Raw genomic sequence first — 13,687 nt, 5'->3', positions numbered from 1 at the left:
AAAGAATTTTTCATCACACTTTTGCCCTTAACCGGCTGCATTCCATTCATTATGTAACACTTCTTGCATTTAAGTGTATTCTTCTTAAAATGGGCAGAGCTTTGGGTTCCCTGTGCAAATTGCCTTCAGAGGGCTAGGACAGTAATCATTTGCACTTGATAGACTGGAAAGAAAAAAAGAGATAGCTGTAACAGATGCATTAGGCTTGCAAAACTATTGACTTAAATCAGACCCATTCCTTGCAGTTATACAGTTGCAGACAATTTTTTTTAAAGGATGCTAAGAAACATATTTAACCTGGCAATTCTCAATAAATACTACTCTCTATGTTGAAGTAAGGGAGTTTAGTGTCACACAATAAACATATGCCTATCATAGATACTACTGAAATTATTGAATACAATCTTACTTTGAATAATACCTAAGGACGTTCTTCTGTTCAACTTTTTAAACAGGGATATAAAGTGAAAAGAAATTAACATTTGTCGAAGTAGTGTTCCTTCTTCAGTTTGGACCTTGCCAATTAATTTCTTGCTTAATACATTAGGTAGAATTAGTCAAAATGTCATTCCACGTCCTGTTGGAAGCAGAATTCTTGAAGTATATGCATTTGGCTTCATATTATAATATACAAAATGGTCCCATTTTACACACACACACACACACACACACACACACACACATACTTATTTATAAATATAAATATGAACAATAATTTATTTATACAAATAAAATGGGGCCATTTTATATGCTATAATATGAAGCCAGATGCTATACCTCATGAATTCTGATACACACACACACACACACCCCTGATCTACATTCTCAACCATAGCATCTTCAAGATGTGTGAGCTTCAACTCCTAGAATTCCCCCAGCCAGTTTGAAATCCACACATCTTAAAGTTGCAGAAATTGAGAAACACGGTGCTAAACCTACGATTACTGTTCGGTCAGACCCACTCTGTGATTCATATTCCTTGGGTCAGCAAGAAAGACCAGCTCCTAAAATGTTGAAATGTTCTTATCTTCTGCTCAGAAGACACCAGGGTTGCTGCCACGGAATTCATTGGAGAAGTGTTTTGTGAGTGGTAGATCAGTTCTTGAAGAAGTATTGTCAAATGTTCTTCATGAACAAGGTATCCTGTTCATTTGTTTTGAAGGTGGTTGAATAATTGATGTTGTTTAGGTTAAATCTGCCTAATACGCATAGAGAAATTTTGCATTTTTTCCTATCAATGCTCATTCTAGCTGGAGAAATAGAATTTCAGAAAAATAAGCAGTGTTCTTGGATTTAGTTAGTTATGAGATGGTCAAGAGCTCATCTCGATGTCACTCATCGTCTAGGCCAGGGATAGGCACCTTGGCTCTTTTATGACTCATGGACTTCAACTCCCAGAATTCCTGAGCTAGCCATGCTGATGGGAAAGGGAGAGGTTTCCATGCTGAGCCATGCTGGCTCAGGAATTCTGGGAGTTGAAGTCCACGAGTCATAAAAGAGCCAAGGTTGCCTACCCCTCGTCTAGGCAGTTGATAAAAAAAATCAGCTTGAAGGTAATTGATGTCTGGGTGGATAGGTAGGTAGTTAGATAGACAGAAGTCAGGGCCACATAATTCTCCCTACCTTCTAAGAACCTCTGTGAGAAATATAAGAGGATTGGAGTGTTAGCTGGTTAATCCCGACTTACCCACAAATGGCCTTAAGGGAAAATTAGTTTCATTCTCCTGGGAGGAGAGAGTGGAAATAATAGCAGTACACTGATGGCTGGTTGACTGTTGTAACACTGACTACAATACAAACCGCTCAGTTCTGCCTGCAGCTTTGAAATGCTGTGTAAGTGCTAAATAATAATAATAATACTGCGTTGTGTGCAGGTTGTTTTTCATGCTATCCTTTAAAACACTGAATACTAGAAGGCAATGTTCACTTCTCACTGTCCTGTCTGGTAAGCTGCATTACAGTCCTCTGCATTATTCCTGGGTAATTTCTAATAAGCTTTACGGAAACCCTGTCAAAGGCAACTTGATCCACACTTACTTGGATTAATGATTAACAAGACAGGAATGTTTGACCTTCATGTGTTCCCAGTGATGTGTGTGTTTTTCTCTGTGTGATGAAAAGGTGTATTGAGCTTGTGAGATATGCTATGCAACTGCCTACATAAATAAGGGGGGAAATATTTTTAGAAATTGCGTATTTTGCACACAGTGGATTGAGGACATGCATATAAACTCCATCTTGAAACTCTGCCGACTTTTCACCATGAAAAGCATGAAGATCAACATGAGCATGAAGTCCTCCACAGAGCCTAGAGATATTTCAAGTGCTTGTTTCGCACATTATTCCTATGTGAATGCTGCACAACCTTTTTCTCTCTCCTCTCAACCACCATTTATATATTCATATTAATATAATACATAGACCTAATTCAAAACGGCTCAAGATAGTACTGTATACAAAACCAAACTAAAAGAATAAAACCATAAAGGAACAAGATCCAAAAGAATTACCAATGTAGCCCAGTTCCATAGTTCATACCAAGAGTCCAATCTTAACCGTTATGAAATACAAGTAAAGCTGGTTTAGGGAGTAAGGTATAGAGCAGGGGTGTCAAACTGCCGGCCTGCGGTCCAGTTGCATCATGCAAAGGCCACGCCTACCCCAACTCCAGCAATGGGAAAAAAGTTGCGATACGTCACAACACGTCACGTGACATGGCGAGTTTGACACCCATCGTAAAGAGGATTCCATGCTTTTTAACTCACATGGGTTGGAGACATGGAGTGCCCTTCTCAGGACATACATAGGGTAAGCTGATTCTTGAGCAGAGATTCTTGTCAAGATGACTGCTAAAACATGGGTGCCAATCCCTGTTAATGCTTTAAAAGTTAAAATCAGTCCCTTGAATTGACTCAGAAGCCTGTTCGTAATCAATGACTTCAGTATGGGTGAATCTGCTAATCACGCCACTGTGTTTTGAATCAATTGTAGCTTCTGGGCCATCTTCAAAAGTAGCCACATGTAGAGACTGTTGCAATAATCTAACCTTGAGGTGATAAGAACATGAATCACTTCCTAGGGGGTCCTCCTCCAGAAAAAGGCCACACAGTTGCTCAAGCAGTAACTGCAGGTACAGGAGGGTCCCCAAAGCAAGGATCTTCAAGGTTAGGGCAGCCTCATCTAGAACTGATGTATCTCCATATAATTCCAGGTTTGTCTGTAATTGAACACCTGTATACTGATGATACTCCATTTCTGAGGTATCACTCCTGAAATTTCATATAGATAACATAAGGGAGTTAACTGAGTCCTGGCTCAGTGGCCCAGTGGTGGTGCAGTGGTTAGGATGCAGTATTGCAGGCTGAATGTGCCTGGAGTTTGATCCTGACAGGCTCAAGGTTGACTTAGCCTTCCATCTTTCCGAGGTCAGTAAAATGAGGACCCAGATTGTTGGGGACAATATGCTGACTCTGTAAACTGCTTAAAAAGGGCTGTAAAGCACTGTGAAACAGAATATAAGTCTAAGTGCTATTGCTATTCTGTAGACCCAGGAAAAATGAAGAAATAAATTTGTTTCATCGCTCTTATTCACATGATTCCATGGTGCAACCATTCATTCATTGTTTGTTTGTTTTCTGCAAATGTCACTCTAGGTCAGGGGTAGGCAACCTTGGCTCTTTTATGACTCGTGGACTTCAACTCCCAGAATTCCTGAGTCAGCATAGCTGGCTCAGGAATTCTGGGAGTTGAAGTCCATGAGTCATAAAAGAGCCAAGGTTGCGTACCCCTGTTCTAGGTGAACTGTTTCACTTGCTGATTGTCCTGAGATAGCTAGGGAGTTTTCTCTAAGAAAAGTAATGTAGGAGATGCTATTTTATTTTTTTTATTTTAATTCCATTTATATCCCGCCCTTCTCCGAAGACTCAGGGCGGCTTACAAGCTTAGCAGTAGGGACAATGATGCCTAGTAGGGACAATGATGCCTAGTAGGGACAAGCAGTAGGGACAATGATGCCTAGTCATCTTTTAATTCTAAAGAACCAGGTGCACGATGAGACAGCAGATCTGATCATTGAAAAAAGCTTCAAGTGTCTTCTGGCAATAATTTAGACCATTTTGTGCCTAAGTTACTCCATCTTAATTAATCATCATTGGTGTGGAGGTCAAGCAAGCAAGGGAATGATTGACATGTGAACCAGAAAGTGATCCAACAGAGTGCTGATGAACTACCATCAGAGAATTTGGTTAGGTAGAGGATTGGAGGATGTGGTCAATCCAGTTTGGGGTGTTTTCATTTCTTAATCCATAACAGCCTGAACACACTTGGATAATACAGAAAAAGCTAAGCAGTATAATTTGCTTATTATTTGGATGTGAGACCACCCACAAGACCCAAATCTGCAGGCTGTCCTGGGAAGTTGTAAACAACTTTCTAGAAGATGGTAATAGCACACTACTTCCAAATTGATACCAAGCAAACTACATGGACATATTATTTGTAAGATAACAAGGAACTGACTTGACTCAAGGGAATCTTTATCTTTTATTGCTTTTTAATTGTACCCTGAAGAAAGCCTAGTCTCAGAAAGCATGACTAGTAATAAAGTGAAATGAAAATGATGGAAAATTATATACACAAGCAAATGTGAACTTCAGATCTAAACCTCTCTACGTGATTAGCTGTGTTTCTTTTTCACTTATTACTTAGACTTTAGCAAATGCATTTGCCAGTACATGTGCGCATAATGAACAAACCGGGATCAAATTAAGATCAAACTCAGTAGTAAAGATATCCCGCCAAAGGGGAAAGAGGCAACTTCTGTTTGGCCATATATAGCCATGGTGACACAGAGGTTAGAACACAGTATTGCAGGCTAACTGTAACAAGGTTGACTCAGCCTTCCATCCTTCCAAGGTCAGTAAAATGAGGATCCAGATTGTTGGGGGCAATAGACTGACTCTGTAAACCGCTTAGAGAGGGGCTGTAAAGCACTGTGAAGCAGTATATAAATCTCTAAGTGCTATTGCTATATAGTTAACCCCTAGTGCCTAACTGTTCCTTGGTGCAATTATTACTGGTTGGAGTGGGTTCCTGTAGATTAACCTACTGCTTCAGCCCACATGCCCCAGACATTTTTAAAACTGGTTTAAGGTGGTTTTTCTAATGTTTATGCTTTGCACTTGAGTATGCAGACATGCATAATTTGGTAGGAAAAAATGGTAAGTATTACTTTCTCTGTTTAACATATTCCTGTACTTTCTTTCATTTTTCATGGAGGCTCCTCTTGTAGTTTGAGACAAAATAATTTGGGTGACAGAACTGATCCTGATTTTGAACTAATAACCGTTATTTTAATCCTCTTAAGAGGATTAAATTCAACCTCCAGGGATGAGTTTAAACATATGTGAGTGTCTGAAGCAGCGTGTATTGATCAATCAATTAAATATCATACATGAAATGCAATTTAATTATGGTCACATGGATGATCAAAAATTGATTGAAAGAATTTTGTGAAATTATTTAAATCAGTTTCTCTAATTTAAAATATAATGCTGACACAGCATTTTTTGGGAGGGGGAGGGGGAGGGAATGTGTGATTAATCTATGTCTATAAATCTGAGAGTATTCTATCCAAAATATTGTTATCAGTTAATTGGCATTCCTACTTCTGAAAAGTTTTAGCACTAAATTAACTTTGGTTGCTTGTGTTTAGCTAACTTTCTTTGTGAGCATCTTTTCATGTGAGCATAGAAATATTCAGACTGTAATAATATGCATGGAGACATGCAGTAATAGAAACACAAATTTTAATTGCAACAAATTTAATTTGTAAAAAAACTTAATGCAGCAAGTGTTTGGAATAGCATATATTGACAATCAAAAGTATGGTTTTAATTGAGTTATTAAAACTAATATTTCCCCCCACCCTCTTGGTAATTTTCAGCTGACTTGGTAGGATAATCCTATTCATAATTGCTTAGAAGTGAATCCTATTAAATTCAGTGGAGTTTCCTTCTAAGGAAGTAGATATTAGATTAACAGCTTTAAAATATCAAATCAATTCATGTAGAAGGCCTGAAAATGCATGATTTAAGTTTCATTACCAGCTCATGTGATGGTTTTGAGTGTAAGCTGTGCAGTTCTTTGGTTTCAAAGGCTAAATGGTATTTCACAGTCTCTATGGCAGGGATCCTCCAACTTGGCCGCTTTAAGACTTATGGATTTCAACTCCCAGAATTCCCAAGCCAGCATCCCTGGTCTAAGGGGTGGCCACATGGTATCTTAACAGATCTGCATCTTTCCTGTAAATCATACATCTGTGCCTCCCTTCCCGACAGCTATAGTCATGTTGTTGGAAAAGATGTGTACCGCTTAAAGAGTTGCACTCAGATAATACAGGTAGTCCTTCACTTACATCCATAATTGAGTTGCTAAGTGAAAAAAATTTAAGTGAGTTTTGTCCCCATTCTACGACTGCAGTGATTCATTTAACAATTGTGGCAAGAGAAGTCTCTTGCCACAATTGTTAAATGAATCACTGCAGTTGTTAAACTGGTAACACGGTTGTTAAGTGAATCTGGCTTCCCCATTGACTTTGCCTGTGAGAAGGTTGCAAAAGGTGATCCCATGACCCTGGGGCACTGCCACTGTCGTAAATATGAGTCAGTTGTCATGCATCCGAATGCAAATCATGTGACCATGGGGGTGCTGCAACAGTCATAAATGTAAGTTAGGATGGGAAAGCCTGGGTACAAAACTGGAAAAATTGGGAAAAATCGTTTTTTTTCTCCATTTGTTTCCAAAAGGCTTTTGGAAAAAAAGGGAAAAAACCTCCCCCCCCAAATTCTCCAGTTTTTCCCCCCAGGCCTTCCCATGTCTAATAAGTCATTTTTTTCAATACCGTTGCAACTTTGAACAGTCACTAAATGAACTACTGTAAGTTGAGGACTACCTGTACTTATATGTCCATTAGCACTCCAAAGAAATGTTTCCCCTTTGAATCTGGGGAAGGCAGCACAGCTTTAATTTTTATCAGTTTTAGGATGGTTTGTGTGCCGTCTCAGAATTCTTAGTCCTCTGGCTGAGAACAGAAGGGATTCTCTTGCATTCGAAGTTTCATTAAAGACAACTGAGCTCAGTTCCTCTAGGGCAGGGGTCCCCAATCCCAGGGCTGTGGAGCAGTACCGGGCCGTGGCATGCCAGCAACTGGTCTGCACAAACAAGAAAAGCCCCATCCGCGAGATGCAGGCAGCACACAAAACCACGCACCCTCCGGTCCACGGAAAACCCTCTCTCCACGGAACCGGTCCCTGGTGCCCAAAAGGTTGGGGCCCACTGCTCTAGAGGAGGAAAGAATTACTAAAGTGCTCACTGGGTAACCATGGACCTTTCCTTTAAATCCTCCCTGACCAAATAAAAATACAGGTGGTCCTCAACTTAACAACCTCAACTGAGCCCAACATTTCTGTTGCTAAGCGAGACAGTTGTTAAGTGAATTTTGCCCCATTTTATAGCCTTTCTTGCCACAGTTGTTAAGTGAATCATTGCAGTTGTTAATCATTGCGGTTAATGATTGCAGTTGTTAATCATTGCGGTTGTTAAGTGAATGTGGCTTCTCCGTTGCCTTTGCTTGTCAGAAGGTCACACCTGATCACGTGACTCTGGGACACTGCAACAGTCATATGTCATGTCAGTTGCCAAGTGTCCTGAATTTTGATCATGTGACCATGGGGATGCCGCAGTGGTTGTTAAGTGTGAAAAACAAGTCACTTTTTCAGTGCTGTTGTAACTTTGAATGTTCACTAAATAAACTGTTGTAAATTGGGGACTACCTGTATGCAGGTTTATGGAGCGTTATATGTGCCTCCTGATAATCTACCTTTGCTTCCACCTTGGGCGCTCAGTGAACATTATGAGAGACCAAGGACACTCATTTTAAAAATTATTCTCTTCTCTGTAGAATTATGGCCTTGAAACGGACAACATGAAGAACTTGATTCTTAAGTTACGAGCTGCATCCAACAATCTGCAAAACTACATTGGCACCCGGAGGAAGAGTTCAAACTATGATGGAAATAGCTCACGTAAACCTCCTAATGAATTCCTTACCTCCGTGGTAGAACTCATTGGTGCTGCTAAGGCTCTGCTGACATGGTTGGACAGGTAAGAGTCAGTATGCTGTTAAACTCAGCAAACAAGGAGGTAATTCATGTGTCTAGGGGTTGATATATTCTTGGCTTAGTAGTAAGATGTTTTTTTTTCCTCTTTGCCCATCTTTTTGCCAAGGCAGATATTTGAGTGAGCCAAAAGAAATATATATATATATATATATATATATATATATATATATATATATATATATATATATATATATATATATATATATTAATCTCCCTTGGATTCCCTTTTTTTAAACACAGGTCACCTATAAGCGACCAAATTCCTTATTATGGTAACCAGGCTGGTTTACATTTTGCAATTTATTCTTAAACAGAAATATTCAGAAGGCAGCATGATTGCGTGCAGTGGTGATTGTTCCCAGATGAGAAGATGCAGAATTGCAGCCTGGATTGCCTGTTCCCTCACCGGGGCATGAAAGGAACCAAGTCAGAGGCCTAAAGAGAAATATGTTGGGAGAAATGTCTTTCTTTACTTTCTAGCTAATATTGTGGATTACAGTGTAGTGACAACTGCAGTGGAAGATGACAGTGAGAAGATCCTGCCACTCTGCCTTTAGATAGCACAGAACCTCTTGTGCTATCTTCCAGCTTGTGAGACTGGAAATGTAGAGGAGAGACATTCTGAGAGAGATTCCAGGATGTCCTTCAGTTGAACTTTGTTCCCAGACTTGGGTCATCTTTGTTGTTCCTTCCTTTCTACCTGTCTGTCTACTTACGTACCTACCTACGTATCTAGAAGGCTGAAATGTTCTTCTGCAAGCAGAGAAGTATGCTTGCATTTTTGTGATTGCAAGCAATATTCAAAGATTAGACTACAGTAAGACATAACCACAGTATGACATAACCAAGGACAGAAAAATTAACATTCAATAAACTTATTGGTGTGCAATATTTGGAGGCGAAGCAGACAATGCTAGTTCAGATCTGGCATCAAGTTACCTTGCTGTACCTTCTGGTAATCCCTTAAAGCAGACATGTCAAACACAAGGCCCGGGGGCCAGATCCGGCCCGCGAAGTGGTTTCATGTGGCCCGCGAAGCCATCCTGGAAACAGTGAGAGAACGGCCCCCACTGCCTTGGCCCTGGCCCAGAGACCCTCCTTCTGCCAGAGACCCTCAGATCTGTCCCACTCCTGCCCAGGCCCCCATAGGCACCCTTGATGCAAATGATGTAGAGCTGGCCATGCCCACCCAGTAGGCCACACACACTCTAGCCACGCCCACCCAGTAGGCCACGCCCACCCTGGCCATACCCACCCGGCCCCCTGAGGGCAACCACAATGCTGATGCGGCCCTCAATGAAATTGAGTTTGACACCCCTGCCTTAAAGGAACTGCTTCTTTTCCTCAGCTTTTGCAGCAGCTTTGCAAGCTTAGGAAAATAGTTCAGTTTAAGAATATCCTTAACTCAAACTTTTCTGAGGCCCAAACTTTTATCAGCCCAGGAAAAGTTATATCTCCTTCAAGGAGCTGCAAAAACAGTACAGCATGGGCCCGGTGCTAATCCTTAGCACTTTGATTGCTTCAAATCCAAACTGCACACATCATTTTGTCCTTTCAAGAGCCTTCTGAAGCAATTTATGCTGAGAGAAAAATGTCCTGCATCAGATCATTTGTTGAATTTCATAGATGAATGAAAAGTTGATCCTGGTCTCCCAAGTTGTAATCCATCACTTTAACTAGTGCAGAAGCAGGGGGCCCATTCAGTTTGTCACTCACATAAAACTGCTGTTTGAGTACAAAGGGGCTTCAGGGAAATACCTTTAGCTTTGCATTTTGAAGTATGTTCTTTTTTCTGTGTACACACACACACACACACACACACACACACACACACCAGTGGGAAGTGGGAGGAAGTGTATATATTGTATATATACATGGAGCAAACCTCACACTCACTAGTACCGATGATGTTACATAGTTGGATAACTAGTTATTTATTAAATGTATATGCTGCCCATCTCACCAATACAGTAACTCTGGGTAGCTTCCAAAATAGTAAAAATATAAATATGAAAGGAGATAAGATTAAGAAGACTTAAATACAAACTAAAGCCAAGGGGACAGGCGGCATTCATCCCTACAAGCAAACAACCAAACTCAGAGAGCACTAAGGCAAAGGTCCCCAACCTACGATCCGTGACCAATGTCCGGCCATGGGCTACTGGCCATCGGGTGGCGGGACAGGCTGGCCAGGCCGCACACATGTGAATGCGCACACTCACCCCCACTGGCGCTAGAGATCACAGAGCTGTTTGCGCTAGCAGCGGTGGTGGCTAGCGCCTGCATGCATGCACAAACAGGTCTGCTAGCCCTGTGCAGGTGCGTGCGGCCCTGTTCACGCGCAGCCCTGTTCACATGTGCGCACAAATTTCCCACCTGCTCCCTTTCCCTCTGGGTCGCCAGCATGAAAAGGTTGGTGAATTCTGCACTAAGGACTCCATGTTTTTCTTTCTCTGGATTTCAGAGCAGCCATTTCTAGCAGGATGGCTGCTACATGAGAGCAGACTCCCCACCTTTAGTTTAGAGCAGGGGTGTCAAACTCAATTTCATTGAGGGCCGCATCAGCATTGCGGTTGCCCTCAGGTGGCCGGGTGGGTATGGCCAGGGTGGGTGTGGCCTACTGGGTGGGCGTGGCTAGAGTGCATATGGACTACTGGGTGGGCGTGACCAGCTCTACATCGTTCACATCAAGGGTGCCTGTGCGGGCCTGGGCAGCAGTGGGACAGATTTCAGGGTCTCTGGCAGAAGGAGGGTCTCTGGGCCAAGGCAGAGGGGGCCGTTCCCTCACTGTTTCCAGGATAGCTTCGCGGGCCGCATGAAACCACTTCATGGGCCGCATCCAGCCCCCGGGCCTTATGTTTGACATGTCTGGTTTAGTGCGTTGGAAGCTTCCCGGTACAGTTGTTTTCCCTGGATTTATAAGGAGATAGATGCTTCCACAGGATGAAAGACAGCTCATATGCCGTCTCTACCTCCCAGGCTGATTTTGTCTCTGCCTTGACCTCTCCTGCAGATACTGAGAGAATCAGGTGACTGGCTCTCTAAAAAAAGGGCTTTTGTTTTCCAACCCAATTCTATTTTAGAGTGAGATTAAATACAAATACTGTCCTTAAAAAATAACTTTGTATTTTAATGTAGGACCTTGCAGTTCAGTGGGCTGCTCATAAATTGCATAAATTACTATCAGAATTGACTTTTCAAACCAAACACACGCACAGTGGATGTTGGCGTTCATTAATTTGTATCCCTTGGTTTTGCTGCCAAGAGATAAGTGATGTTTTCGTCTCTAGCCTAGCCAAGTGTTCGTCTTTGTTTACTTTGTCCCACAGATCAGTCAGAATCATTTGTTCTTATGTGAAAATGTTGAGTGAGAGGCATTTGGTGGTGCTGTGGCAGTGAGAGCATTTTTAGCTGCTTTTAATGCATAATTTGGGAGCGAATAAAGTCTGGGGACAGGGTTAGAAAACCCTTCTCTTTGAGGGCTCCTTGCTGCTCTCTGAGCTTGGTTGTTTTCTTGCAGACGTTTCTTTACCCTAACGTAACATAATCAGTGTTGCACATCAGTGATGTTACCTAGTTTGGGCAATGAAATCTCTGCAAGAAAACAACCAAGCTCAGAGAGCACCAAGGACCCTTCATTTCAACCCTAGATGCAAATATTCTCCTTTATTGATAATTCCCTTTCTTTTGGCTTACAGCAGGGGTCTTCAAACTTGGCCCTTTGATGACTTGTGGACTTCGGCTCCCAGAATTCCTCAGCCAGCGTGACCGGCTGAGGAATTCTGGGAGTTGAAAGTCCACAAGTCATCAAAGGGCCAAGTTTGAAGACCCCAGCCTTAGAGCAATGTTTCTCACCCTTGTCAATTTGAAGATGTGTGGACTTCAACTGGGGAATTCTGGGAGTTGAAGTCCACACAGCTTATAATCGACAAGGTTGAGAAACACTGGCTTGGGTAAAGGAATGAAATACCCTGGATATATTGCTGGCAGGGAAGCACTTGTTAGAACATTAAGGATTCCTGCAAGATGGGGAGATTACTCAATTGTAGATTCTCAATTATATTAGGCTGAAGGACTCTTGTTAGTGGAGGAAGGTTCATTTCACCATTAAGCCACCCAGCTGAGCTGATATTATATACCTTTCGTGATACCCATGAAATGACATAAAAAGAGCTTATAACCAAGTAAACAGACATGTACTACAAATAGCTACTATTTTCTGCTGGATTCCCCTTTTCCCCAATGTTTCTGTCTGTTTCTTTTTTTTCTTCCCTTGATTTATATTGGCTACCTATTGCAAACATAGCCTCTCCTTTTTTCACTGAGTTGTAATGCCACAAGCTTTAATGCAGCCTCTTCAGAATCTTCGTTCTATCAAAGGTTGTTGTTGTTCAGTATGTGTCTTTTGCTGACTGGCAACACTTCTTTAGTTTCCCAGTTTCAACAAATGCTCCCACATTTGAACCTGGAATCTATGAAAGTAAAATGTACTATACAAAGTTCCCCTTCATTAACAAGATGTTCAACATCAGGAAATTTTGTATGTAAATATGGACCAGAGAACAGAGAGGAATTTGGCTTGTGAAATGTGTCATTCCTTCTAAATATTATCCTGTCACTTGGGTTCACGTCATGATAATAGCTGTGTTTATGGTGGGCTACTTCCAATGAAAATCTTTTTTGATTCTTGTATTTCAGACTTAAGAATGGTGGTCTTTGATTTAATGGTGGTCAGATGTATTGATTTCCTAACGGGCTTTGGAGTAGCCTATATAAACTTAACTGTAGGCACATATAGAGAGGTCTGAAGTAAGATTTAAATAGGAAGAGGCTGTAATTCATTGGAAGATTGTAGTGGGAGATTACCTCTGATCAGAAAGCCATAATCAGTCAGAATGGACAGTACTGACTCAAGATGGATGCTGTGAGTAGACTTCTTCAACTTAGGCTCAACATTTGGTGACCTCATGGGCATTTCCATATAGATAGTAACATGGACATAGTTTGTCACTCTCTTCTGGATGTTTTTTTTTATGGGTAAGATGGAGGTTGTATTTCAGTTCCTTTCCAATGTAAACTTTAAGCCTGGGATGTCTTTGTAGTCTCTTATCCAGCTGTTATCCAGAATTTTAATTTTAATTTTAATTTTAACTGGGGTTTTATTTGTTCAGGGACGGATATAATTTTTTAAATTGTTTTTAACTTTTGTATTTTTTGTTTTAATTACCCTGCAAACCGCCCTGAGTCCTTCGGGAAAGGGCGGTATATAAATATAATAAAATAAATAAATAAAATAAACAGAGTCCATTATTGCTTAGCTTCCCACCTCAGACAGATACCATCCATGTGAATCTTATGTTTGTAAAAAAGCTATTGCTTATTCAGCTCCTTGGGTCAAGGATGATGGAGAGATTTTTTCTCAGTCAGAGGTTTCTTCTTCTTAAAACACCCTGTTACAGACTGTGGTTATAACCTGTTCTAACCAGGATGAGAAAATACCTTTCTTT

The 13,687-nt window shown here is 41.1% G+C and overlaps 1 protein-coding gene across 3 annotated transcripts in view; it reads left to right on the top strand.

Moving 5' to 3' along the window:
* Window positions 1–13,687, top strand: part of CNKSR3 (CNKSR family member 3) — a 78,251-nt gene that overhangs the window by 33,846 nt on the left and 30,718 nt on the right. Inside the window, exon 3 of one of the 3 annotated variants that reach the window (XM_081346779.1) lies at window positions 7,961–8,163. In XM_081346779.1, coding sequence (XP_081202905.1) covers window positions 7,961–8,163 — 203 coding nt within the window. Of the gene's footprint in view, window positions 1–7,960; window positions 8,164–12,666; window positions 13,218–13,687 lie in introns of those variants that run through there. The other 2 variants (XM_081346781.1, XM_081346780.1) reach the window with 2 other exon arrangements.

Source organism: Vipera berus, assembly GCF_964194415.1.
Source record: "Vipera berus genome assembly, chromosome: 1".
Taxonomy (NCBI): Eukaryota; Metazoa; Chordata; class Lepidosauria; order Squamata; family Viperidae; genus Vipera; species Vipera berus.
The sequence above is the reverse complement of the archived record's forward strand: the minus strand, read 5'-3'. Positions and strand labels throughout refer to the sequence as shown.